We start from the raw sequence: 27,974 nt of genomic DNA, 5'->3' as shown, positions 1-27,974 counted from the left end.
TCCCAGCCACTTGAATTTTTCCTCCAGAAATGTGGGAAGTAATTCCCTGAGGAAATAAGTGCTTGGGTCACAGCTTCACCTTGCAACTGCAAAGAGGGGCTGGCAGGGCAGGACACCCATCCCGGGGGAGGAGCGCTGGGCAGACAGCTCCCTCCTCCAGCCCCATGCCATGGGAAGGGCACAGGAAGGAGAAGCGGCGGCATTGCCCAAGTGAGGACCTCGGGGGTGGTTTAGATGTGCCCATGTACGCAGGCTGGCCGATCAAGCGTTAAGGCAGCGTGTGGCAGCAGCCCACGGACACCGGGAGGATGAAGAGCTGTTCACAAGTTGTAGCCAAGTCAGATTCCTCCTAGGGTTAAACTAAGAAAATGTAGGCTAAAGATCAGGAAATGCTTCTTGGCAGGGAGATGTGCTGGGTGGGGGGTCAGGAAGGCGGTGTAGGCTGGGACAGGCAGCTGTGTCCAGCGGGTGCACGGGGGACGGCTGCTGTGGAGCCTGGCACTGTGCCCACCAAGCCCCACCAGCTTCGAACCCCAGCGCACCGTCAGCGCCGGCGTTTCCCCGCTTTCAGGAGCTGTGCAAATACGTAAGGGGTTCAGCTTGTAGGAAAAGTGAGTTTCTGCTCCTTGGGGGTGTAGAGAGAAACTTGGAAGTGTCTATAAGTCTAACCTAAAAAAAAAATAGATGAGAAATCCTGGTTTTGTTCTTTATATAGTTCTTACACCCATCATGTGATTATCTTCAGTAGCCTGAATCACAGTTTAGCGTTTGGCATTGGCAGTAAGCTACCGAGGACTGAGGCTGGCTTTCCCGGCGAGGCACTCCGGTTAGGAATCACACCGGGTTTCCCCCGCCGTTGTTTAGCTGCGGGGCCCAGGCAGAGGCAGCCCGGCTTCCTACGAGAGAGGGAGGGAGGGAGCGAGCCGCACGCAGGCATTTCCAGAGAGTTTTGAGCTTCAAAGTGTCACTCCCCCGCGGAGGCTCTCCCACCGCCGTGCCGTGCCGTGCCGTGCCGAGCCGTGCCGAGCCGACCTCTTCCACTTCCTGCTGCAGAGCCAGTTCTACCGCTTACCTGGGAGAGGCAGGGAGGGTGTCGTAAAAAGAGGGAAAAAAAAACCAAACCCCAACAACCCAACACCCAACCCGCCCGGCCGGCCGAGGAAGGAGAGCCGGGCACGGCGGGAGAGCGACGGGGGTGCGCAGGAGGCACGGCAGCCCTCGCTTTCCTGGGTCGGCTCAGCGTGAGCTTCCCTCGCCGGCAAGGTAAGAAGTGTCAGAGATGCCGCCTCGCTCGGTGCCTGTTTGTAATTAGCTGTTGACCCACTTCTGGCGCTCGGGCGGGGGGGTGGGGGTATCCCTCAAGTTGCCGTCTCGCTCCCTTTCTCCCCCTCTCTGGTGTAACGATAGCCTGAGTTTCACAGATGGTTGCAACATGTTTCAGCCATTTCACTGCTGTTTTGTTGTTTGGTGGTTTGTTGTTTGGTTTTGTTGTTTTTTTGTTTTTTTTTTTTTTTTAAATCAGGAGGGTTTGGGGGTAAACACAGGGAACGGACACGCCTGGTGTCGAAATGTTGTCCTGCCTATTTACGTAGCTGCCTGGCAATGCCTGGCAGCCAGGCCTGAGCCCGCTCCCGCCCGGCACAGCCGCGCAAGCTCAAGGTGGTTTGTTGGCCGAGGCGCTCTCCTCTCTCTCCTCACTCTCTCTCCCCTCTCTCTCTCTCTTCTCCAGCTGCCCCAGGGCTGCATAGGACAGGTCCACAGACCTGGTGAGGGAGAGGTGGCTGGAAAGCGTGAAGAAAATGGGATCGTAGACCCCTTTTGCACCATCCTCCTCGGCATTGGTATGGAAACAGTGGGAGCAAGCCGGTAGTATTTCTTTTTTAATTAGGATAAAATCAGTTGTATAAAACCTGCTCCTAAACTGATTGTTTCAGGATGCGGGTTTTGTAGGGCTAGCATTGACTGGGCAATGAGAATGGCAGATCTGGGCTTACTGGTCCTCGACCACCACCAGTGACCACCAGACCAGAAATTCCCATTTCCTTCAAGCCCTGGGCAGGTTCAAGGCCTCGCCAGGCCACATCCACGATGTCTCAGGCAGGCAGCAATGCTCTGCCACCACTGGACGAGGCTGTGAGCCCTGCAGCGGGCGATGCCGAAGATGGGGGTGCGAGGGGCGCAAGCAGCAGGGCTGGTGCCCCAGCAAGTGCTTGCCAATGCCGCCGGCTGCTGGCGAGCGTCTGCCGATTGTGCTGCTGCCTGCGATGCCGTCAGCCTCTGAGGTCAGGCTTGCTCTTGCTGAGCACAGGCAATGGCTTGAAGCATGCTGGGCTGGTTTTTTTTTTTTTTACAGGGTTGGGTTTTCTTTTTGTCTTTCTAAGGCAGGAAACAAGGCATGTGCAATTATGGTGTTCGTGTCTGTCAGTGCGTCAGTGCCCTACACCCCCAGCAGTGGCTTTTGAAGTTTAGCAGAGGGCACACGTCTGAAAGATATATACATTTCTGCACGTTACATGAAAGCAAGTGAGCGAGGCTGTTCTCATGCCAGCTGAGGGAGACACGTCAGGTCCTCCAGGCTTCCCCACGCCTTCCCACCACCCACACACCCCACAGCCCGCGTGCTGCGGAACAGGGAGGGTGGTTAGGGACAAGAGATACGTCAGCTCCATGAAATACAGGAGGTTCTCCCTTATTAGGAACCAGAGGCTCCAACTTAAGGCTATAGGAAAGCAGGCTGGGGAGATTTATACCTCTCGGGGTGGTCCCCCTGTCCAGCCCCACTCCGTGGGCCCCGATTTTGTGCCAGGATTTTTAGATGTCCCGGGGCCGTGGGATATGCCACTTTGAGGATTATTCAGTGCCTGTGGGAGTTTTATCAGCATCAGAAATGGGTGAGAAGTAATTTCTGGGAAACAAAACACATTTTTAAGGATACCCACAATCATTGCAGATATTTTCATATTTCACAAACTTTAGAGAACTGGCAGGGAATGCTGCCTATAGCGAGATGCCTGTTTGAATCCTGCTTGAGTGTGTTGCACTTCTGGTTTCTTCCAACTTACTGGCTAGCATTCCTATTACATGCATATTGACATCTACACTAAAGAAGCAAAAAATACCAGGTCTACACTAGCCCTTGCACCATGGATTTCCCAGTGAAGCAACTTCAGTGCTGCAAAAGGAAATGTGATGTTTGCCATGCAGGGATGGTTGGAGGTATGTTCTCCTATTCTCCTGGCGTATGTAGACTTTCATGCCGTGGCTGCAGAAAATGTGTAAGAGCGACCGTATAGTCAGTGTGGAAGAGGAACATTGTTTTCATATTCTTTTTCTGCTTTTTCCAGAAGTCATAAAAATAAACATTACCTGCCCTAGAGGGCTTAAAATCTGGGCTAGGAATGTGACACTGTGGAGGGTACCCAAGGGAGAGGGTAAGCGTCCGTGATGACAGCAGCCAAAATTCCTCATGGTGAAGTGTGAAACTCTGGAATTTAGATTTCTTTGGCTGAGTTTATTTAGGTTATAGACCCAAAACAGTTCCCACATTTGCACTTGCTCTTCCTAAAAAGGATTTGTCTGGGGGTTTTTGAGGAAAGTTGTGTCTAGTGTTTCTGTAGAGAAAGCTGCACTTAAGGCAAGTGTACTTACACACTTCTGCTTGACTGACCCCATGCTAACAGCATTTGTTGCAATCTCAATGTGCGCATCCTCACAGCAGCTTGCAAATTCTGCATCCGCTTACTCCCATCCTGCAGATGGATATCAAGCAGCAGCAAGGAGCTTAAAGGATTCAAAGTACACAGGAATTATTTGGAAATGAAGAAATTCCTGTCCATCCCCACCCCTTGTGATCTCATCTTTGCCTTAATTTATACTGGTGCCATTTCAGAAATGCCGTGACTGGTGAATAAAAAACCCTTCCCTTGTGTTGTGCACCAAGGAAGGTGAGGTTTCTTTCTCATCCCAATATTTTCTTTTTTAACAATGTAGACAAATACAACTTTGATCAAAAGAGCGAAGATCTTTTTCCCCTCTCCGGAAGTGATGGGGAGCGCAGCTACACTCGTGTTGCAGAGTCTCTCTTCTGTTTCTTCATGACAGAAGTTTTCTAGTCAAAAGCAGGTACATGGTTAGTGTGTGTGTTTTGGGACATTGCAGCCTGACAAGTCGTGGTGCTGGGAAACAGATGAAATACCTGACGGATTTCACAATCAGCCACAAGAAAACTGCACAGATGAGCCCAAGCCCAACACCCTTCCTCTCCCTGGCCAGCCCCTTGCCTCTGTCAGATGTTTTTTTAGGGGAGTTTGCCCCTTGCTTCAAACTTGGGTGCTCAGGTCCATCTCTACTGACCCACAGAAGAATTTGTTCCCCTTCATTAGTGGTCTCCCTGCAGCTTCCCAGGAGTGGCCGTCGCCAGCAGCAGCCGGCCGTGAGCACGAGGGCTGGGCAGCCTCTCCCGGCTCGCGGGCAGGAGCGGTGGGAGAACCTCTCCAGGCATGGGAAGCCTCACAAGGTTGCTGGGATGGGGTTTCTTCCCAGGAGCTTGGGTCACCAGGCACCCACCCGGGAAGGTTATTTGCTGAATTAATGCATGTTACAGAATTGGGTGTGTGATCAGAGGAAGGAAGGGGTGGTTTAAGGAGTTCTCTCAACATTTTTTAAAAGCAGTCCAGGCCTGGCTACTCTGTCCCTTTAGGGAGGGCCTCTCCACTTTATTACAGTCAGGAATATATGCAACGACTCCAGCTGGTTATCAGTAATCTCCTGCATCTCATAGGTGCAGGGGGGATATTAAATTCTCAAAGCTTTCTGGCAATATCATGATCTGACTTGAGGCTGCAGTGTCTTTGGAAATGAGATTGGGCACAATCTATGCTCTCCAGCAGTCCCTGTGCCAGAAAACAGATCAGGCTACAGGTTTCTGAGGGTATTTCAATATGCTCAAGCATTCCTTTATTCTAATTCTTCAACGTGGGAGACCTAAGCAAGTGATTTTTCTGTCCTATGCATAACTGTGCTTGCAGGATAAGCTAACTAGGAATGTCAGTGGAAACCTAATGGAACTCTGCGGCATGAGGCAGCATAAAATACCGGGATAATGTGCTCAGTGTTGGGTCTTTTTCCAGAATTGAGGATCTTCAGCAGAGCAGAAACAATGTCCTGAAGCACTGCAGTTGGAGGAGGATGTTTCTGAATCATCTGTAACATCTCCAGCAGCGTGGGGATTTCTCTCGGGAATTCCCATCCACATGCCATTGCCAGCATTGCTCACAAAGTGTTCAGCATGTCCTGGGGTTAATTTATCCTTGGGGCCATCTCTACAGACAGAGCTCTGCTCTTGTAACAGCTTCTCCCTACAACCAGAGCTACTGAGGGAGGAGGAGGATGAAGTCACTTTTCCTCCTTCTTAATGATGTGTTTTAACACCAAAGCCCTCAGCCCCTCAGTGCCTCCTACCTCGGCCCCACGGAAGCAGGGGCTGTGCGTGGGTATCAAAGCTCAGCTTTCACTGCTCAGCTATCCTGCAGCAGCGTCTAAGGAAAATCGTATTAAAAAACCCCCAAAACTAGAAGCTTTTGCAGGTAAAAACACAAGTGATGGAATCAGGTCTGTCTTCTTTCTGGCTGAATTATTTTTACTCAGATATTTGGAGTAATTTTCATGTTTAGCTCATGTTACACAGGAAGGAAATAAGGCTGTCATTTAAATATTAAGTTGATTTGGGAGATAAAGAGGCGTTTATCCTTTCAGAGGGCTAAACTAATAGGAAAGACATTTTTAAACTATTCTGAAGTAAGCCATTTGAAGAGTTTGGTAGCTGATCATTTGCAATACAGTTTAATAAAGTCTTAATATAGAATCATAGAATGGTTTGGGTTGGAAGGGACCTTAAAGATCATCTAGTTCCAACGTCTCTGCCGTGGGCAGGGACACCCTCCAAAAGGCAGAGTAAACAGACAAAATAACAAAGAAGAAGACAAGTCTGAATTTTTTCTGCCCGTGTTGTGCCTTTCATTAGGTTCACGCAGTCTGTGTGTGATCCATTTCACAGATAGCAAGGTGTTAGCAATGGAACTAAAAAAAAAAGACCAAAAACTTTGGAGATTGTAGCCTCCAAAGGAATGTAGTAACTTTTAAATCCTGTCTGACACCCAATCCAAAATCTGCTGAAGTCAATAGAGAGATTCCCGTTTACTTCACTAGGCTTTGGACTGAGTTCTCAGTTTCTCCGCAGAAATCTGTTCTTCTTGTCATGGTGCTAAGCTAAAGGCTATTGAATATAGAGGATCTGAATTCAATGTGTTTTCTAGCATTTTGATCTGACTACTTCAGAGACCACCAAAGAAGTGTCTTAGTGTATGAGGCTTTGCAAATTTGTTTCTGAAAAGCTGTGTTCGGGTGTTTGCTAAGGATTGTATCTCATGGGAGGGGTGCTCAGACAACGCCTGTGGCTGAAGTGGTGGAGCTGTACCCTGGCACCCCACAGCTGAGCTTGCGCTTTGTGAACACCGGGATGAACTTTGCACAAGGAGCCAGTGGGGGGGATAAGAATTTGCAATATGATTTGTGCTGCTCAAGTGCCTGACATTCAGCTTACAAGCAAATGGACGGAGATCTCCACAAGTCGAAGCACATCTGAGCAGGCACTCTGAGGCCAGATGATCCGGGGTTCAGGTTTACAAAGCTGTTGAGATGAGCAAAAGGCAGATGTCTTGCAGGGAGTTTGACACCTAACCTTCACAGGCACTTCTCTAAGCCTGGCAGGGGATCACTTGGCAGCTTCACACCCTGATTCGTGTAAATCTGACTTTGTGCTGTACTGTCCTGGTGAGTCACCACCACAGGGCAGTCACCGTTTAAACTGCCGACTGACCAAATGTCCCAGGTAAAGGGCGTTTTGCCACCGCCGCACAGGACAGCGCAGCACAAGTCCCTGTCATGGTCCTGTGCTGATTATGAGAGCTCGAGGTTTTGCCTTTCCCATAACATCGGTTATGACTGTCGGAGAACCGTGACTCAGCGAGCAGGGCCGGCAGTGACGTGGCGTAGAGGAAAAGGGATGCAAACCGCAGGGAGAGATGTGCAAGGGTGGTGAGCTGACCGTCAGGGTTTCAAGCCTGGGTGCTCATATGGGAAGGAGCTGGTTTGGCACCAGACCCAGCGCTCTCGCGCAGGGGGCTGCAGCTGTCAGAGCAGCAGCATGTTCACTGTGTTGGTGCAACTAATAGCTGCTCTGAGGACTTGCCTAGATGGGAAAATTTACCGGCGTAATTATCCCACTGTAATTATCCCAAGATAACTCTCCCTGTGGATGTGCTTATTATAACATAGGATGCGTATGAATATATGGTAAATCTTCTGCATAGATGGGTTTTAAGTTACACAGAGGAGGGATATTTACATTGCAGCCCGGCAGCAAAGCACAGTTTTTATCCTACTTCCCAGCAAATGTTCCACCAAGAATTTTCTATGCCAGAGATGCTTTCAGGGGGAAATACATGTCATTTGATCTGATCAGCATGAATGTAAAGCCTCACTCCTGCCCTATAGCACGGGGCAAATATTTGGATCACTAGAAGCTCCTCAAACGTGTTGTGATTTTGACTTTCTTTACCAGGATTTCAAGCCAGATTCTGTAGCCAAACATTGTCATTCCCATTGCTTGAGTGCTTAGTCCATTCTATTCTGTTAACTCTCCTACTTGGAATTTTAGCTTGTCCAATGTAATAGAAGGAAAATGGCTGGGGAAATGATGAGCACCAGGCTCATTTCTCTATACTCCACAGCAGCAGATAAAATTTGCTGGTAGCAAGCTAATCTGCACCCCTGTATAAGAGGATGAAGATGGCTGCACTTCCAAAGCCCACTCAGCATTCAGCCATCACTGCTGCTGTCATTCTGAGTGAAGGTGGAGCAGAGGCGTCCATCGTCAGGGATTGCTTGGCTGGACCAAATTTACCGACAGCAGCCCCAAAAGGAAGTGACAAGTTTGATGTTTGAGCCCAAGCCAATTCCATAGGAAGGGTTAAAAAAATCCAAACACTAACTAACATCTCTAAATTGTCTTTTAATTGTCAATAATTTGAATTAACAACAGCCATGTGATGATAGGCTGGATGAAGTGGTTTGATAAAATAAGCAGCAACACTTGGAAACAAGCTTTGGAGTTGAAATTACTCAGCTAGGTGTGTGGTGAAGTTTAGACTTGAGGAATCAGTGTGAAGCTATTATTAGAAGGTCCAGAGTAAAATAATTGCAAGTGATTGTATTCCCTGGAATATGCCTGAGCCAAACCTCCAAACCTAAGCAGCCTGCTCTTTTGTTAGGTGCAGAAATTACCTCTGAGACACAGTTCATGTGCTTTTCCCCCCTCCAGTCTCAGCAGGAACAGTAAGTTCCAGAAATCCCATAAAAGCGTCTGTTTTGTGCAATGTGATTTCCAGAACTCTAACCAGTATTTCTTTTCCAGTCTCTGAGAGAGTTATTTTAGGATTATTGCCTGTGTGAAACTGTACCATGTTCACAAGAGTCCTTTTTCTTGTTTTCCAGTTTGCTGGAAAATCCTGGCCTTGCAGTAAGGCAGCTGACTCTCGTTTCCGGTGCCACTACAAAACTTGGAAATGGCCTCTGTGTCAGGTTAGTCCAAATTATAACTCTGTGCTAGCCACACTTCAGCTAACCCTCTGCTTTCTTGCTTTGCCAAAATTCAACCAAACCTTTGTTGCTGTTTTCTGCCTGTATTTTTTAAAAACACAAAAATATAAAGAATACATATTGCTCTTTAGTATTCCAGCTCGCAGTCATTGAGTCATGACTGACGACAGGCATTTGTCTGTATGGCTGTCCATCTACAGTGTTTCTTCTCCCACTTTTTCAGGCACTTTTGTGGGTCGAAGCATACCAGTCGAAGTGGATGAATCCATGCCATGGTCCCCGTTTCCCGAACATGTCTTGGAAAGGGCTTTGCAGCCTTCTGGGGGGGATACGGAGGATGAGGAGTCCCACAGACCGTGTGTTGCTCGAACACCTCAGCCTGTGGCTGATCCATCATGCCACTGCAGAGCACCGGCACGTCATCAGTCAGCACTGTCTGTGGAGCCGGAGAGCAGCTTGTGGGCAAAATATACTGATCCTAATGGAGATGGACGCTTCTGTTCCCCTGGTGAATCAATAGCTGGAGTAGTTCCCTCCAGGATGCATCTTGTAGCTATGGACAAACCAGGCATGCAGCCAAGATCACAGCTTTCAGTTGACACCGGGCACAACTCCAGTAAATCAGAGCAGAGCTTGTCTGACGCTCCCGAGGACTTGCTGGAAGAGAGCAGCCAAGGGAGTTCATGGTCACAGCAACCCTCAGGAAACAGACCCCCAGCAGAGCTGGGGACTGTGGACACGGGGTACAATTCCCAGTCACGAGACATCATGGGCATCAGGCACCTGGAGCCTCCCTTACCGCTGGTGTCCGTGCTGAACCCCCAGGACCTCCCAGGACCACTGATCTCCAGAGAGTTTTTTGGACCTGAGCATCAGCAGTGCCCTATGTGCAAGCACTTGCCCCATCCCAACGCCTGCTCACAAGCCCGTGGCTGCTTTGGGCACCGCTGCCCGGCAGAGCAGCACCCCCAGGGCCCATGTGAGTAGCACCGCTCACCCCGCGGGGCGGGTTCCAGGTGTATCGCAGCCATCATTCACCAAGCTGGTGAATTCCTATTCTATTTAATGACCATGCACGGCATGCAGTTATTAACCTTTTTAGACATCTATTTGCAGTCCATTTTATATTTCCCGATTTTCAGGTTATGCAGCCGGACTCTCCGATGCAGAACCTCTGAGCCAGATGAAAAGTTAAAGAGCTCACAGTTCATCAAATGAAGGCTAATGATTTTGCCTAGAAACTAGCCTTTGTCGGTCACGCTGAGCATACACAGCCTTCTCCCTGCTGTTATTTCATATTCTAGTCATTTCCTTCCTCCTTGCATCAGTCATTCAGCAGCCTCCTCTACTGACTTAATTCCTGTTGTTTTCATGGATTTCCTTGCTCCCGCTTGGATCCCCAAAGTTGAGAATTTCCTGCCAGAATCAGGATGGGAGGTTACCCTTGATCTCTGTAAATAGTATCTCCCAGCGCTATGACCAAACTCACCCATGTGTTTTATTTCTATGTGAAAAGAGCGTGACATCCATCATCCTCATTTTTTTCTGTTGTCAGCTGAAATGAAAGCTCATTACTTAAAATGGAGCCCTCTCAGCTGCTGGTGATTGTATCACTGAACGCTGATGTGACTCCGTCAATATGGGTGTTTTGGCGCTTGGAGACTACGACGCAGTTTACAGCCTGCTATTAATTAGTATTCCTTTACAGTCTCTGAGATTTTTATCTGTTATGAAGTGAGCTTTGAACATTCATCAGTAATATCATTGTTTTAATATAATTTATATTACATTAGACTCCCAACCCATTTTGGGCTGGCTTTGTAATAAAAAAGCTGTAGGCCTGTTCTGATAACCCTTTTTTTCTTTTTAACCTTCTGTTGACTCCACAGTGTTTATATTACATCTGTTTAAGGAGTTTTGTCATTCTAGCAATGCGCTATAATTAGGTATATGAAAGAGAGGGGGTATCAGAGCCTCAGTTTTCACCTCTGATCTTGGGACTTTCTAAAGGGGAAGGGGCTACAGATGGACTTTCATCAGTGTCCACTGCTGAACATTTGCAAAACGTCCTCTGGTTTTCTGTTCGTACCTTCTCCTTTCAGTTCAGCTTTAAGCAGACAAAGAGCTGGTTGCACAACACCCCTCACTATTTACCTCCATTTATCTCCTCCACACACAGGCATCGTGAGAAGTAGGACATTTACTGAATGAGGCCATTTTGTTTTAAAGCAGGAACTCTGAAAGGCTTTCTTTAGAAAAATCACTACCATTTCAACCATATCCAGAGGGCAAAAAGAATAAAATAAACTCAGATGGCTGGAGCAGATTTGGTCAGAACCAAGAAGCTGGCAACTGTACTCCTGTTTCTCACATGCCCAGTACAGCGTAAATCACCTCCTGACAGCTCCTTGCGTTTCAGATAATTGCTGGGCAGTGGCAATCCACAACAAAGCTCTGCAGTTTGTGTGTTGCAACACGCCTCTCCCGGGGAATAGCAATTGTGCCCGTAGGCTCTAAGCTGGCTCCGGACACCTGCTATTTGCGATACAACAGCAAAACTGCTTCTGAAGTCAAAGAAATCCTCGCAGCAATGCTATGTGCCCAGGGACCATTATTTCAGATATTTATATATGAGAGCTGATGGGGTGTGTGGGCACGCACGCTTGGCCACGCTGTGCTTCTGAACAGCAGTGGTTGCATCCATTAAAATACTGTAGCATCAGATAGATCCAGAGGAAGCTGGTGAAACATTGGCCTGAAAACCTGTAAACCAAAGGGAATCTCCCAGAGCCCTGCCACCTTCCCTAGAGCTGGTCATGCGGAAGAGAAGAACATATTTACTTTCAATTTTGTTCTTCCAGCCTCTTTCACCCTGTCCTGTTGCAGAGTTAAGAGGGAGAGCAGGAAAATCTCCTAAAACAATCTCAACAAATACGATGTTGCCAACTCCCAATTTCATCAGAAATCTCTTTGCAGTTGTGGGGTTGGTTCTTGTTTTTTTTAAATATTGGCTCCTGGAATTGGACTATTTCATCAAACCTTTGTTTTCTTCCTTTTTTTCCCCCCTCCCCTTTTTAAAAAAAAATTTAGTCCTCATGGCTGCTAGGAAAAGGAAAAGCAGGACCCCAAAATAGCTAAAAGGATTTAAAAAAACAGTCTGGGGAGAAGGGGGAAAGAGTGTTTGAGTACCACAGCTTTCAGAGCCAGCTCATAACACCATAATCATGCAGCGCTAATAAGCCCTGCCAGGCTGGACTTTGATCTGCGCACAGCAGCTTGAAAGTGCGCAGAGCTGCTGCCTAATGAAAACTGCAAGCAGAAAGACTGGGGGGGAAAAAAAGTTTTCCCCATTTGGGAAACAAACAGCTTACATTGCTTTCTCTTTCAGTTTATGCCAACAGTTCCACTGTACATTAGTTATTAAAGAGCATTATGTGTGCACGGCCAACAACAGTAAGGTTTTTCAGAACTGCTTGAGAAAAATTGTCACTTTGGGTTTCCCCTGCAGCCTCCTGGATGGCAACAGGAGTGGCAGCAAGGCCTTAAAAGGTCACTTAGGCAGAAAATTCATACAGGGCGAAGTAACAAACCAAGAGATTATTTTTTCTCTTTTCATTTACAATAATCACAGTCTGTTTAGCCTTGGTGTTGCAAACTGATTTGTTCCAGGATTTTGCATCTGCTTTCATGAGAATGTTGGGATGATTCATTTTAGCAAGTTATTGCCAACAAGAAATTAAAATAAAAAAAAACAACCAAAAAAACACTGAGGCATGGTAAGTGTGGGGACAAAGCAGCCCTGAATGTTTAACTGTCAGTTGTCCCAACAGCCCCACCCAGGGTGGGGATCTGAACCATGCTGTATGTGAATGGGAAATAGGAAACTTCATACTGTAAAACGTTCCTTAATCTGGCTGCTTTCAGACCAAGATACCTGCAAATGCCTCCAAACTGCTCAGTTTCCTGAGACATGAAGGAGGACGTGCCAGGAAAGGAATAAACACAAACCGAGGCAAAAATGTATTGGCTGAAATGATTGTTGCTGCCTTTATTTTCTCACTCTCCCAGATGGCAGAGCTCCTTACCAACATTTTGCGCATACATCGCAACCACTTCCTCCTGTTCCTGGACCTTGCATGAGAGTTATCCGCCCGGCCCAGCAAGTCATCCCCAATTACTCAAACCTTCGTGCTCCCAAGGCCACTGGAGACCGACCACCCCAGAGGACGTGCTCCTCCCCTGGTCCTCCTCGGTTCCTGTAAGTACGCCTCAGGGCAGGTGGGTTGTGCATCGTGGAAGCTCCTCATCTGATTTTGTGAGCTTTCAACCAATAATTCTGAAGCCTTGTAAATGTTAGCGTGCCAAGGCTGCAGGGGTACATGCGAGATGCTGGGTAGTTTTCTTTATTTGCTGTTTTACACCCAGCAGGGGCCTGACCTTACCCTAGAGAACTTCAAAGCCGGATACCCGATATGTTGTTGCAGCGAACCTTGAAATGCATGCGTTAAGGAAGATAAATGCTTGAAGGTTAAAGGGATGAGGGGTTGAAAAATATCTCAGTTGAAACCTTAGAGCTCTCCTGCTCAAGAGCAAAGGTCAATTCGGCGGCTCACCGCAGTCTTCAGCTTTATGCAGTATGAGCGTGGGACGCCTCAATCATTGCTTTCCAGTGATTTCCTTCTTATCTCTTCTGTAGCCCAGAGAAAAAGGGAGAAAATCTTGTCCATCGCTGATATATCTCTACATTGCAGTTTGCAGCCTTTTCTATGATTTTTTCATATAGTAATAAAACACCACATGCCTAGCGCTTTTCATCCAGGGCTTTTTGACTGGTTTTCAAATATTAATTTACCAGGCCTTACATCTCCCTCCTTATAAGTATGTCATTAACAGATGGGAAATACTATCCATGCAGGGTTTTCTCCAGACTCAGCTACCTGAAGACAAATTGAAGCTTCAGGTATCGAGGACATCTGAAAGCAGACCGTTTTTATTTAAGTGCTGCAATACTTTTAGAGGTGCTAAACTTACAGGCATCAGTGTGTGAAAATGTCCACTTACGTAACATGGTCTTGGCAGGAAACTGGGAGAACAGGCGGGACAAAAGAGGGTGGATGATTGAAATACCACACTGCTCTGGCGTGTGAAAAGTTAGGGGCTGTGACAGAAAGGTGACAGCAAGGTAAGGCAGTACCTGCAGCAGAGATAATTGCACTGAAGAGTTTGTATGAAAATGTAAAAATTCTGAGGAATAGTGGCTATCCTTTGCAGTAGTAAAATTTATAAACAGAATCCTAATTTTTGGCGCATTTGTTAGATAAGGTGAAATTTTGGGTAGAGCTGTAAATTAGCCACAGAGGAGTTTTGTGGCTGTTGATGAGGGATGTGTTGCTTTCCTTGGTATTTTCTTCTGCCAAAAGAAATCCAGAATACGTGGGGTCTGTCCTGTGCCTGCGTGGCTGGTGTTTGCCTGCTGATTTCAGGAATGGCAGTTATATGTTGTTAATATTTGCCTATAGAGTATTTTGTAACAGAAAACATCTGTACCAAAATGAATAAACCAAATCTTAATGTGACAACAGAAAACATGCTGTGACCAGGCTGTCATCATTCATTTAAGGAAGGCAAAGAAGAAAAAAAAAAAAAGAGTGGGCTTGATTGACTAAGCATCACTGCTCTGTGGGGAAGAGCTCTCAAAGAAACCGAACACTTGTCCAACAGATTCAGCCCAGCAGATTCAAAGCACACCTCATGTAAAAATCTGCATTGGTTCCCCTTCCTATTGACCTAAACTGTAAAGCCAAAGTGTAGTAGGACAAGAACTGCTAAGCTTCCTAAAATCATTCCTTTCTTGCTGTTTGTTGCAGTGGAGAAGACGTTAGGCAAGGTTATTGCAGGTCCGGAGTGCAGATACCCAACATCAGAAATCCTCATTGGTCTGCTGTTGCTGGTCAAGAAATTAACTTTGTTCTCTTTAGCAGAACTTTTGGTCTTGTCCAACACCGGAGATCCTCCAAGCTGTGCCAGAGCTGGAGCTGGCGTGCCCTGTACCCCTATTTTTCCCAATCCCCACCTTGCACTGTGCCTCCTGTGCTGGACAGGACATCCTGAGAGCACCCGAGGTGCCATGGAGCACCCTTTAGATAAGGGGAAGAGGTTACCCAAGTGCCACCCTGCTCCCGTATGTGCGTAACAACATCCACACCATGACATTATTTCTCGCTCAGAAACAACTTTTGCTTCTGCTAATTGCAAACTGAACAGCTTTCAGCTATGAGGTGCATTTACTTCCTGTGGCTAATGTTGCTTCTGCAATAAACTGCATCTTGTGGTAGACTGTCACCAAGGTATCCGTTCAAAAAATGCTGTAATAACTAAGTAGAAATGCCGAGACAAGCATTTCTACAAGAACTTTTCCTAGCTGATATGCAGATGAAGTTCTTAGTGTGTTATTAAAAGAAAAAAAGTCTGAATTTTACCTGAAAATAAATATTTTTCAAATCCTCACTTGTTTTTCTTTGTAGAAACCAGCTCTACAACCAGCTCCCTAATGGTCAGCTTCCCCCTAAGGCATGTGGCCCAGATGAAGCATGCTGTTGTCCTTCTGACAATTTTCCATCTCCGGCTGCTGTCCCGAGACCTCTCAGTAACCCTGCAGCCAAGGGAACGCTGAGAACCAGCAATTTGCCAGAGGAGTTGCGTAAGTGGTTAGCAAATTTGTTCTGTGCAAGATTTTACAGCGCGGCCTGACAGCTTTAGGTGGGAAAGCTCCGGGGGAGAGAAGGCAGGGGAATGACATTAAGACACAAAGACAACAAGAAAAGAAAATACTGAGTGTCATCACATCTGTAGGGTGTGAGCATTCGTGTTTGGTGGGATGGAATTAGCCCCTTGAATCCTGAAAACAAAATTGTCATTAATTGCTTGTTATTTTGTTTACAAAAAGCAAATACTGTTTAGATTGGTTTCATGACTTCTTGCTAAACAGGATGTCCCTTTGAGGCAGGAGGCACTGAAGCTTACAGTAAAAGACTAATAACAAACAAAGCCCTAGGGGTAAAGTGTTTCTGCCTGTCCCAAACCAGACAAAAATGTTGAGTCTCGACCTCAGTTTCTCCCTGACCTGGTGAGTGGAGGGGGCTGTGGGGCAGGAGCCCACGGTGAGGGCTGAGGCTGGCACAGGCGCTGGCTGAGGTGCTTCCCCTGCTGCGGCCCCTGAAATGCTTTCACCCTTCAAGTCTTACAGGAAAGTCACATTTCAGCAAACTGCCTTCCTTCTTCATACCATGCTGGCTAGCAGGTGAGATATACCATTGCTATGAGCCCTCCACATCTCTTCTGAGGTTTTGATTTTTCCTTTATTCTTCAGTTTGTGCATCACCTTTCAAATCCAGAGAGCTGCATCTCTCTGGCCTGTAGGAGTGAGTTATGACACTGGACGCCACTGTTGGATAAACCCTACTTTATCAGTTAGTGTGTCCTAGATACAGGAATTACTGGGTAAAATTGTGTCACTTGTGATACATGCAACAGCTGGATTAGATTACCCCAACCTGCAAATCCATGATTCTTTAATTAGTGAGAAAATTCCTTCCGTGATGGCAAGGGCAGCTGAAGACATTGCTGTCATCAGCCGTCCATCCTGCGCGCACAGGGGGTTAATGCTGCTGTAAGGTGAGGCAGCATGGCGTGCGTAAGGGCTCCTCCGGCTCTCAGTCGGATCAATGAGGTCTGGCGGAAAGCTGCGCTGCTTGCAGCCGGTGCAGGTGGCACAGGCGCTGGGTGAGGGCCCAACCGCACGTATGCCAGAGGGCTGGGGAAGAAGCAGCCCTGGCAGCAGGGCAGGGCGAGCGGCAGAGCGATGTTACCCTCTCCAGCTTCCACAGGGGCGCTTGCCAGCGGCAAGGCAGGAGGAGCTTAAATCTAGACCAAGGTTTCTGCATGGGGGGGTTGAGTTCAATACCAAACCACTGCGCTATCCCGCATCCGTTTTGTAAATAATCTGAAGAGATGTTGGTGGGCAGAACCCGCAGCGCAGTGGAAAAGGAAGGCTGTGAAAGTCTCACCCTCCAAATGGTGTATCTTAATGCATCGCATACTCATATGGACTCTTCTCTCCTAGGCAAGGTCTTTATAACCTATTCGGTGGACACAGCAGTGGAGGTTATGAAATTTGTGAACTTCCTGCTTGTAAATGGATTTCAAACTGCTGTAAGTATTCCTTCCAGAGAAAATTACTTTCAACCAGGAGAGAAAAGAGGAATTTTTTAAAAAAGCAGAGGCAGTACATGGTCCGTTTAAATGTTTTTCTGTTTATTATTGCATTTTGTAGGTTAAAGAAGATACAAATAGAATGAAATAGCCTTGGCTTTAAAAGTTGTAACTTAAATGATTTGCCTCTTTGTTTGCTCATATTTTAACTGAATTTTATGTTTTAAAATGTGTTTTAATAATGACCCTGGAAAATTCCATTTAGTGACACCAGATACCAGATGGGCAATAGTCTGAGGTTTTGTGAGCCATTCCATTAACATTGTCTCATATTTGAGCTGTAATATCAATATTAAAAAAGGTCAATTTTCATGTTCATCCCATCCCAGCTTTTTTTTCTGCAATGCTATTACATTTTTGGTTCTTCAGATGTGAATATCTTTCTGCTAGAAAATGATCTAAAATCAGTGTTTCACACGGCTTAATGAAACAGCCCATCTCATGCTTTCATTTGCTTTGTTATACTTTTAAAAGGGATTCTAAAATCACTGGCCTGAAAAAATCCGTGTCCTACTGTCTAATCCCATAAGCCATCCAGATTTTCACTTAACTTCTTGTGAGTTTGCTTCATCGTAACAGCCCTCTCTGAGGGAACCATCCACAGAGGCTCTAGGATTCAGTGTTCATCAAAATCTCGATTCATATTTCCTTATTTCAAGTGCATATGCTATCTGACCCCTCAACCTTCACTCTTTGGCTTCAATTCAGGAAAGCATTTAAGCAAGTGGCTATCATTAAGCTGAATGAGACTCAGTGGGGGGGTTTGCTCACGCTTATTTATTTTCATGAATCAAAGATTTTTTCCAGAGATTGCAATTATACTTCTCTCCAGCAGTTCGGTACTATGACCAATTCATAAGAAAGCTCTGGGCACCATAGAGGTATGGAGTAGAAGGCTCATTAATAGCACCTTTGCTAGACAGGCAATTCTTGGAACATGCTGCAGAACAATATATATAGCACAATGGCCCCAAAGCAAGGAAACAAATATGTTTTCTACTTTCAAAAAGGGAAAAAGACTTGAGAGCAGAGCATGACTCTTCTGTCAAAAACTTGGAGAAGTTAATATTTACTCCATTGGTCACAGTCACTGATTGCCAGTTTCTGGGCTTACTGAGCATGCAGGGAAGTGAGCAGTGCTGGTCATATTCAGTCCTATGAAGTCCTCCACCTCTTTGCTATCGCTGAAGTCTGGGTTACCGTCTGACTTCCTACCACACACTCTGAAAATTTAGTTCAATGCAAAGCTAAAACTTGACCCTCGGTATATACCCTTGCAGCTAGAAAACAGTGGACATTTGCAGCTATACAGATAGAGGAGGTGGGCAGCCATCCACCTACCTGAGGTGTTTAGAGAAGCAAAAAAGCCAATTTGCAAATGTTGAATATCTAACATTTGCTGTCAGGGGTTGTTTCTTGTTCCAATGAGCAAAAATGCCTGGGAGTTGGGAGTTGGCAGGGTAGGGCGGCCGGTCGAATGGCTGGCAGAGTGGGAGCCTAGAGGTATGCCTGCAGCAGCCCCCCTCTGCCTGCCTGGGGTGCCCATCCAGCTTGACTCTGGTCTGCAGGGAAAGGGGAGAAGTTGTGCATGCGTGTGTGTGTGTGTGAGAGATGTTCCTTTCCTTAGGGAATTAGGTATGCATGTTAGGAACTGGGGAAAAGAGCAGGCGCCTTTTCAGTGCCACCAAATGGAGAGGACAGGCAAAAGGATGCTCACCACAGACTTTCATTTTCTTGCAGATTGATATATTTGAGGACACGGTACGAGGTATTGACATCATTAAGTGGATGGAGCGCTACCTAGGTGATGTATGTAAAGGCAATTTAACCTTGTTCACGGCAGAGGTGACCTGAGGAAAATGGTTGAATTATTTTAATAGCAACAGGAGCAGAATCAAAATGCAAGACCCTACTATTGTCTTCCCTGCCCTTACAGAAATGGCAGAGGCCTTGCAGCAAGAGCATAGGCATATCTCACTTCTGCATCTTATGATCCCAAAGCTCTTTCTTTAAGAAATGAAGTGCTAATCCTGACATTCCTGCCAAATTCCAATGCTGGCTATTACATTCAGCCTGAAGCTGCCATTGGACAAGTTGTTCCTCCATCTCCTTTTTAAATACTGGGTTTTAGCTAAGCTTGTTTAAAAATGATAGCTGTGTTTCATCCCAGGCTGTATAGTAGTGGCTAATGTTCATCCTGCTTCTCACCTGTAACTTTTATGTTGCTGTCTGAAAGACTGAGGGGTTCTTCTGGATAAACCATCCTGTATGTAAACTGGAAATTGGTATTCTGTTAGTCGAAAGATGGATTTGCTCTCATTACTTTGTAGGTATCTAAGCAGTAAAATAGAGATTCATATCAGTGCCAGCGCAGTCCCCTGCAGCAGCAACTTCCTCTGAAGTTCAAAGGAGCAGCGAGTGCACGTCTCCTTTAGGATCAAGCCACGTGGTCCCATTATACCAGCACAGCTGGACACAAACATGATTCTGTCGCCAGACACATGCCATCATGGGGTGGCTTCCTTTGATTCGTGCCTTGCTGGGTAGCCACCGGGCCTCTGACTTCGCTCTGGGCAGATCTCCGCGGCTTGGGAACAGGATGACAAAGTGGTGGGCTCTCCTGAACTGAGCAAGGAAGCTTAACCATCTGACACAGGTTTCCTAAAGGTGTCCAGCAGGACACCTTAGCTCAGGTGCGCCACCACGCAGGTGTGGTACTACTGCACACAGAGCCAGCTTGGGGCCTCTGCTGTGGCAATGCAGTCGTGCATTTTGGGGCTTCCGTCAGGACAAATTAGGCTTGGGCTTACCATGCGTAATGGAGGTACTGAAACTAGAAGCCAGGGTAGGTTTTCTTTTGAATATCATTATCATTTAAAATACAAACTGGCAGATGTCCCCTGGGACTCTTGTACAGTCAGTAGGAGAGACCAGTATGTGCAGAGAGCAATTCCCTGCCTCCACATGAGGATCTTTCTCTGACTGCCTGCCCTGGAAAGGTCTGTTTTCCTCTGTTGTCTGTAGAGGCAGTTTCTAACTTCAAAACCTCTACACATGTGAGGAAGAAGGGACTGCTTGGACACAAGCAGGGGGATGTGTACAACCGGGCACCTCTCTGCAAACCCTCAACATCTGTAAGCGCTTACATGCATGTCAGGCAAAGCAAAAGTAATTCTGGAGTATGTTAAGTCGGTGTAAGGGATAATGGCTGCTTTCCGTATTTGACCCTGTAGTGGGGCAAATTCCCTTGATGTTGCACAGAAGGAAAGAGTTAATTAGGTGCCAGGCTGACTATGAGCCACAGACTTGGAAGCCTCACACAGCCTGATGTGGCGGGGATAAAAGACAGGCCCTAGGTAAACACAAGTAGGAGGCTTTCATCTGCTGAGCCTCTTCACCCGCCCACCATTAAGGAGGAGAGAGTTTCCCCGGATAAGAAGGATGGCCCCTCTGTGGAAACCTGAGCTCAGTGGAGGCCTGGGATTAAACAGGTCACAGGCAGGATCCAGGCTGTCCTGGCAAGGCGAGGAGCATTGCCTTCAGTCCACTGCGGCAAGGTGGGATGGAGCTGCTAGGTACCCTAAACCTGCCCAGGCTGCCCACCAAAGCCCACCGCTCTGCACAGCCACCTCTCTGCACACCTCACCGCTAAGGTCAGCAAGAAGAGTTGTCGTTTGTGTTGCCAAGAGCCCTAGATGGAACTTCCATGGACAACTGCCTTTAGCAGCTTTATGTAGCAAAAGCCATAGATGGTTAAATAGATGCACTTTTACGTAAGCTGTTGGAAAACATTTAGGTCTGAATTTGAAGATAAAACTTTTCTGTGTATGTACATAGACACTCTACACTGATAAAAAGTAGCTTTTTATTACAGGGATTCCAACTGTAAACTGGTAGCTGCTAATATATCTCTTGACATTTAGATTTTCTATATTATGAGATCTCGAGAAATAATGAGGAGAACGAGTATTCGAGTTCTCCTGTATTTCCTGCCAGAATGAATGAGATCCTTTCGTGTTTGCCAAGAACATAAAGATCACTTAAAACAGCAACTGGCAGATTTCCGATCTGCCTCTACCAAACACGCTGCGTTTCCCAATTTCATAAAAGTGCTTTTCTCCCTAACAGAAGACGGTGATGATAATCATAGCAATCAGTCCAAAATACAAACAGGATGTGGAAGGGGCTGAATCCCAGCTGGACAGGGATGAACACGGCTTACATACTAAATACATCCACAGGATGGTAAGCAAGGACATGCATTTGCTGTTTTACAAAGAGTCTGTCTCTTCTTCTCAAAAGACAAATCAGTCTCCAAATGGCAGGTTCTTTGCTTTGTTTTCCCTAATCCCCATAGTTAAACACCCCCCTTTGGAATTCATTAATCCTCCCTCTCATCAGCTCCGTATGCTCATTAACATCTGCTAAGAGGTTCAAGGAAGAAAAATCCTATTAAACATGCTCATCTTATTTCTCCATATTCTTTATCGTTCAATGTTTTTTTCCCCTCCTTCATCTTCTTCAGCCCTTGTTGTCCTGCTGTAAAGCCCTGAGCACAATCTTATCTAACGATGCCTGACCTTCCTCGCTACAAACCAGCCCCTCTTGCTTCGGCCGTCCTGTAACTGAGGTCTTTTTTGGGGCAGCAGTAAAGCTTACTGAAAGGTGGAATTGCAAAGTGAAGGCCAGAGCTGCAAAGGGGGGCTCCCAGGGGGTCAGGGTGGCAGGGGACTAGTGGGGGTCACAGACGCCCATCCCTACAGTCAGTCACAGGATGGACATGTAGCCCAGAAGAGCCCACAGAGCTGTGAAATTCCTCCTTTCTCCCTCAGTTCGCAGTTTGCTGCCTTTCTCACCCCATAACTCATCTGATTCCCCAGTTGGATCCTGCAGTCAAACTTCTCAGAAGCTGTCACCAACAGATGAGCTCTCAGCAGTACTTTGCTCTCTTTACCCCCCCCGGGGATGCCTGTGTCCAGGGGACAGGCTGCATCACAGTTCAGACACAGAGCTGGGACACAGGGAACAGGCTGGCCCCCACCTGAAATCTTTCACCCTGTTGGAGACCGAACGAGGGCCTTAGTCAAAGCAAGCTTTATCGGTTCTAGATGGATCTCATGGGATTTCATGCAACTAAACCCACAATTATTTCACACCACAGAACTAAATACTCAAGAAACATTGACAGATCTTTCCTGTATCCTTTCTGTAGTAATGAAGAGTCAGATTAAGTGGCCAAACAAAATGATACCGAGTCCACCAGCAATAGATCAAATCACTTAACAGAAGAGCAGTTTAAGTAAGCAACAAATGTTTTTACGCATAGGATTCAGATGCATGCAAAGAAAAATTAACACGTGGTTACAATAAATCTGGCAATTTGTTCTATTCTAGATGCAGATCGAGTTTATACAACAAGGAAGTATGAACTTCAGATTCATCCCTGTGCTTTTTCCAAATGCCAAAAAGGTAACATACATACTTATATACTCATTGCATGGTTGAGTGCATATTAATTTGATTACAGTGCACCAGATGAAATCTTAAAACCCAAACCCTTAATTTCTTGGTTCTTAATATCCCACTAGTAATATTCCAAAGCTACATTATACATGAAAAGTTTATAGTTTTATGTACATACAAATAAAAAACATTTCATCCACAATATAAATCAGCGCATAAATGTATTTCTGATGATGAATGTACAACTAAAACTCAAATTGTCTTGAGCATTGAAAGAACTTAAATGGAGAGAGACAACCTATCCAGCACGCATGCTTTTTATATTAACCCTTTTGTAATTTTGTCCAGATGTAATGTTGATGAGTGAGATGGGAGAGATTTATGACTGATGTGAAGTGAGGATCTGGAAGAGGGTGGGCTGAGAATATAAAAATAAAGAGGATAATAAATATTAAAGTACTAGGCTATTGCTTGAACTTTGATGGGCTCATCAAAGGCAAACTATAAGGTTTTTTTAGGACTTGCAGTTTCGTCTGCCCTCCTTATTGGTTTTGAAGATTCATTTGAGAATAAGAAGTAATGCAACAGATTCCCATCTCTTCTTCCTCACTCTGAGAGAATCTCTTGGATTTTTAGAAGGCCAGAAAAGTTTAGCGGCTTCAGTTATAGTTGAGAAATTGCATTCTTCTCCAAACGCAGAATGGATGTATTTGTGTTCACTTTTTGTGGCTAAATGCTGTGTGCACTGTTGGGCAGCTGTCGTGTTACCCCTAGGTACAGCTGCATTTTGGAAAAGTATGGAAAGATTCCTTATATTTCTTTGGGTGCTCAAATTTTGGAACATGAGTCAAAATTTAAGCAATGTTATCAACGATTATAGGGCTGTGAAGTCCCACTGCAATTGTAGATTTTAGTGTAACAAAGTTCTTTATTTAGGCACGGATTTAATATAAGCTCAGAAATATGAAAATATGTCCCTGGGTTTGTACAATATGTGAGGTCCTTTGGAATGAACGGTACCTCTGTCTGGTATTTCATGTGATTCAACTCCTTTCCTGAATGATCTCAGCCTGGTACTTGCCTTAAGTGTGAAAAGCTGGAAGACAGCACTGGTGGGAACTGGGCAGACCAAGGGCAGGGAACCACTCAGCATTTTCAGTCGGTCATTGCAGGCTGATCTGAGGGAAAAGGGCAGGACTGCTCTGACCTTGGGGGCTTCTTCCGCGCAAACAGACCATACAGCCTGCAGCCACTTGGCATCTTAAGGGTTGCAGAGAGAAGCAGCACAGCAGGCGCTATTGCCGCCTTTGGGCTTTGAGGCAGACACAAGAACAATAAACTTAGGTTAATTTTGGCTGAACTTTATGTATTGGAAGACTATTTAGCATATAGCAGCGGTTCTCTCAGACAGTGATCTATAAGGAATTTCCAGGGTTGGTTTATTCAGCTGCTCCTATCAAAGCATCAGGCTCCAGGCAGCCTTCCTGCCCATCCTCTTTAGTCCACATCACCCTTCAGTTTTTCAGGAGGTGCCTTTCTCATCTAAATTATGCAGATCACCACTTTCTATTGCCATTTAGCTTTGGTCTCTTTCTCCACACATCTTCTTCGTACATCATCTACCTTCATCTAACTAGTTAATGATAATATAACTGAGGACATTATGGGTGGAAGGAGAGCACCAGAGCCTGAACAAGTTGCAGTAATGAAGTCTGTGAGCAGTCAGAGGAAGTGAGGTACCTGAAAAATAACATGTATATGTACAATTGAATGATGTTGGTGGGCAAATTACTTTCATTTTGTCTTTCTAATACTGTCCTTTACATGTTCAAGTCCTACTGTAGCTGGCAGTGGAAAAGAGCAGGGGAGCAAGGTTTGGAAGGTTTCATTTGGGGACGTGGCTATTAGGTGAGTTAATCTCATACGAAGCACATCATAAAGCATTGCTGGCATGTGAAAGTTGGTCGACCTCCAGCGGGAAGAGATCTATGTGATCCAAAGAGTGTTCATTAGGAAATTAAATAATGAGGGGAAAAAACACAACACGCAGTTAAGGTGGAACTGGCATTTCCAGCTTCCCATCATAGACTGCTAAAGGAAACCTGGGTCTTGCTGGTTCAAGCCAGTCCACAGAACTGTGTCCTCCTGATCAGGTCACCCGATGACCGAAGCATTAGGCAAGCTGTGCCAGCCCCACGCTAGAGGCTCCCTCTGGCAGAGCGAAGCAGCCGGAGGGGTGAGGTGAGCGGGGTTGGTGCCAGGGCAGCCGGGAGAGCTCAAACCAAGCTCTGCCGACACAGGCCTGAATGCACAGCCCTGCCCTCTGCACTAATAAGTTCTGCCCTCTTCGTACCAGTTTGATCCTCAAAGTTATCAAATACTCACTCTATGACATAGAGCAAATTTCATCTTCGCTTACATGTACACAGCCAAATAAAAAAAATTAAAAGGGCGGTAACCGTTTTCCCATTACTCCCACCCACAGTGACAGCCAGTGTCACATGGCAAGGAAAAGCCCCGTTCTCGCTTTCTGTGCTCTCCTTCTGCATCAAAATAGCAGCTATAGTTACCCCTTACCCCTACACACCTCCCTCAACTTAAAATTTTTGCCAGAGTTGATTAGTGTGCAGGTGCTTTTTGCACCGAGTTCATTACAGAGGCTATTAAAAGAAATTGGCCACAGGAGCAGTTCTGGAAGAAAGGCACAGAGCCTGTCTCTGGATGTATAATGTCTCTCATTATATCCCCACTTGCTGGTTTCTTACCTACTATACATTTCTCACACTAATTTCCATCTTTTCAAGCTTAACTAATGATTTCCCATGTGGACCGATATCAAATGCTTTGCTGAAGTCCAAACTGACTAGGTCTACTGCATTTCCTTCCTCCAAAAAATGTAGTCTCTTATCAAAGACAGAGGGCTCGTTTGATAAACCCTTGCTGTATTTCATCGCATCTCCTTCTACAGCCCTTAACAAGACCTAGTAAAGAAACATTTTAGGTAATAAGGGTGCGCACGAGCATGCAAACATAGCTATCTTTCTTTCTCCCAGTAACATTTGAATCTCTTGGCCCATTTCGAACAGCTTTGTCAAAGGAGTAAAGTTCACAAAGATTAAAATCCATTTCTATGCAAAAACAGACTTGCAGGTGGAAGCAAGAAATCTTATTCATGCTCCTACCAAAGCAAATGCTGCGAGACCTTACCCTTGTTGGGCAATGGGGTGTCCACCTGGAAGAGCAACATTTTAAAACCTCCACTTTGGGGAGACCGTTCGCCAAAGCCTATGCCTTCTCGGCCACTGGAGAAAGCAGAAAGCCAGGTGTGATAGATCATAGAATCATAGAATGGTTTGGGTTGGAAGGGACCTCAAAGATCACGTAGTTCCAGCCCCCCTGCCATGGGCAGGGACACCCTCCACTAGACCAGGTTGCCCAAAGCCCCATCCAACCTGGCCTTGAACACTTCCAGGGATGGGGCATCCACAGCTTCTCTGGGCAACCTGTTCCAGTGCCTCACCACCCTCACAGTAAAGAATTTCTTTCTAACATCTAATCTAAATCGACCCTCCTTCAGCTTAAACCCATTACCCCTTGTCCTATCAAGGATACCTCTGCCACTCACCAAGCCGCTTGTTCAGAAGCCTGCGTGAGGTCAGACTGATGGGTGATCTACCTCCTTCTTAGACGTAAATCCTGTAGATCTAACAAAGCAGTCGCACCAGTTAACCCAAATTGCTCCCTAAGGAGTGGAAACAATGATGCCTGGTTCCCACTGCCATACAGTCCTAGGAAAAGACAGCCAATTTGAGGAGCATAAGGCTTGGGAATGAAAGATTTGGACTGCAGCTAGGTTGTTTGCTGGCAGGCAGGACATGCGCTGCTCATGCCAGGGCATCCTCTGGTGAGACGCTAGAGCCATGGTGCATGCCAGCAGCTTTTTGCTCTGTCCTCTTGGAGCTGGCTCCACAGGGACTGTGCTGTTCCTAAGGGGGCACACCTTGGGGAAATACTGCCCTGCTAAGTAAGAGGTCCAGGGAGCAAGTGCTGGATGCTCTTGACTGCTCATGTTGCTTACCCGCTGTCTCGCTTTGGCTGTGTTTTGGTAATCTCCAGCACCACCTCTCTGAAAAGAAATCTCCATCTCCACAGTGGACGTGAGCTGGTTTTGGTCAAGGATCAGTCTTTGACCCTCTTTTAATTAGTGGTATGAATATAGCCCATCACCCCTATGCATCCAGGCTGTCCATATGGAAACCTCCCAAGGCTGTGGAGACAGGGAAACATGAGGTCTGAGCAGGCGCCTCTCCATCAGCCTGCTTGTCACTGTCCAGGGCCACAGTGGTCCCATCTTCATGGGCATTAGCCAACGCCTCCGCAAGGCTGCATCTTTCCCAGATTGCAGGGAGTGGTGGAGGTTTGACCCTGAACAATCTGGAGATGCATTAGCCTCTCCTCGAGCTCAGCATCGGCCTCAGCCTCCTGCTTAGGAGGTGGCCAGGAGACACCGCGCTTGGTGAAGGAAGGTGTAAGGGGAGGAGGGAGAAGGCTACCAGGATGAGAAAGTGCTCCCGTGGTCCTGCTCTTTCCCTACCGATTCTCTTCTCAAGGTTGAACATGTTGTGTGGATCCTGGTAGGGGCACTGAAACGTCTCCCTTCTTTTCTCAAGTGTTTATTTTCACAAGCCTTTAGATGCCTGTCACTGAGATCAGAATCCCTTTGAAACGTGGTGAAATTAGCCAACATGATGGCAGAAAAGTAAGAGAGACAGGCAAGCTGTGAGATCACACCAAGTTCATTTATTTAGGAACCCAAATACAATTTTGAAGCCAAATTAAAATTTCTTGTTGTTACGGGAAGTGCCTAGAACAGACAAAATGAAATCTTGCTTGGCAGGCTCTGATGGAATCTGCAAGGTTCTGGTACAGATTCAGGAGGATTCATGGGATTTTGCTTTTTTTTTCTTTTGTTTTTCAGGAACACGTGCCTACCTGGCTGCAGAACACTCACATTTATAACTGGCCAAAGAATAAGAAGAACATCCTTCTGCGGTTACTGAGGGAGGAGGAATACGTTGCTCCTCCAATAGGACCTTTACCAACGCTCCAGGTTGTGCCGTTATGAACGTTATTACTTAAAGTGCACGACAAGCAGTTGTTAAAGGGTTGTTCTTGGCAGGGAGCCAATGCTCTTCCAGATGGCTCTTTTTGATGACAGAAGACACTCTTTCTGCTAAAGGAATTGGTTGTCTTGGGTAATTCAGGCTCGGTTTGTTCTCTACCATGTTAAACATCTATTTCTGAAGCTGATGGGGCAGAACTCTCTTCTCTAGACTTTTAAATAAGCTGCACATGGAAAGGATGCCCAGTTTTACTTTAACATCTGTTTTTAACATATTCCTTTATTAGTCGATATAGCAAACAAATACCAGAAATAATGTCGCAATAAGTGTAAAATAAAAATTACATCCTCCTTTTTGCTCAGGGTTTCTTTAAAGACATTCCTGCCTTGTATAGCATTACCAAACAGTTAATTTGTGTATACACTATTAAATATATTTGCCTTTTGTAAGGCAACCTTA

At 46.2% G+C, this 27,974-nt stretch overlaps 1 protein-coding gene across 7 annotated transcripts; it reads left to right on the top strand.

Moving 5' to 3' along the window:
* The first annotated feature begins 387 nt into the window (after positions 1-387).
* Positions 388-27,974, top strand: TRAF3IP2 (TRAF3 interacting protein 2). 7 transcript variants are annotated; one of them, XM_054820661.1, is made up of 12 exons: positions 388-1,263; positions 1,730-1,841; positions 8,554-8,640; positions 8,882-9,637; positions 12,727-12,916; positions 15,183-15,358; positions 16,781-16,869; positions 18,670-18,738; positions 21,058-21,174; positions 22,324-22,398; positions 24,226-24,300; positions 27,371-27,508. In XM_054820661.1, exons 3-11 carry the CDS (start codon positions 8,625-8,627, stop codon positions 24,298-24,300), a joined length of 1,563 nt encoding a protein of 520 aa, XP_054676636.1. In that variant the 5' UTR covers positions 388-1,263; positions 1,730-1,841; positions 8,554-8,624; the 3' UTR covers positions 27,371-27,508. The 7 variants fall into 7 exon arrangements, 6 of the variants coding, with proteins under 6 accessions (XP_054676636.1, XP_054676632.1, XP_054676635.1 ...); XR_008576420.1 differs by lacking the exon at positions 24,226-24,300 and adding an exon at positions 22,142-22,228 and having other exon boundaries at positions 390-1,263; positions 27,371-27,427; XM_054820657.1 differs by lacking the exon at positions 24,226-24,300 and adding an exon at positions 3,991-4,122 and having other exon boundaries at positions 421-1,263; positions 27,371-27,974.

This window comes from Grus americana, chromosome 3, assembly GCF_028858705.1.
Source record: "Grus americana isolate bGruAme1 chromosome 3, bGruAme1.mat, whole genome shotgun sequence".
NCBI classification, from domain to species: domain Eukaryota; kingdom Metazoa; phylum Chordata; class Aves; order Gruiformes; family Gruidae; genus Grus; species Grus americana.
Note: the sequence above shows the minus strand (reverse complement) of the source record. Positions and strands in the feature narration are given on the sequence as shown.

Excerpts from the sequence above, each read along its gene's own strand:
- TRAF3IP2 (XM_054820658.1), top strand. Across the intron at positions 9,638-12,726 it reads GCAGCACCCCCAGGGCCCAT|ATGGCAGAGCTCCTTACCAA; the intron begins GTGAGTAGCACC and ends TCACTCTCCCAG. Across the intron at positions 15,359-16,780 it reads CAATTTGCCAGAGGAGTTGC|GCAAGGTCTTTATAACCTAT; the intron begins GTAAGTGGTTAG and ends CTTCTCTCCTAG.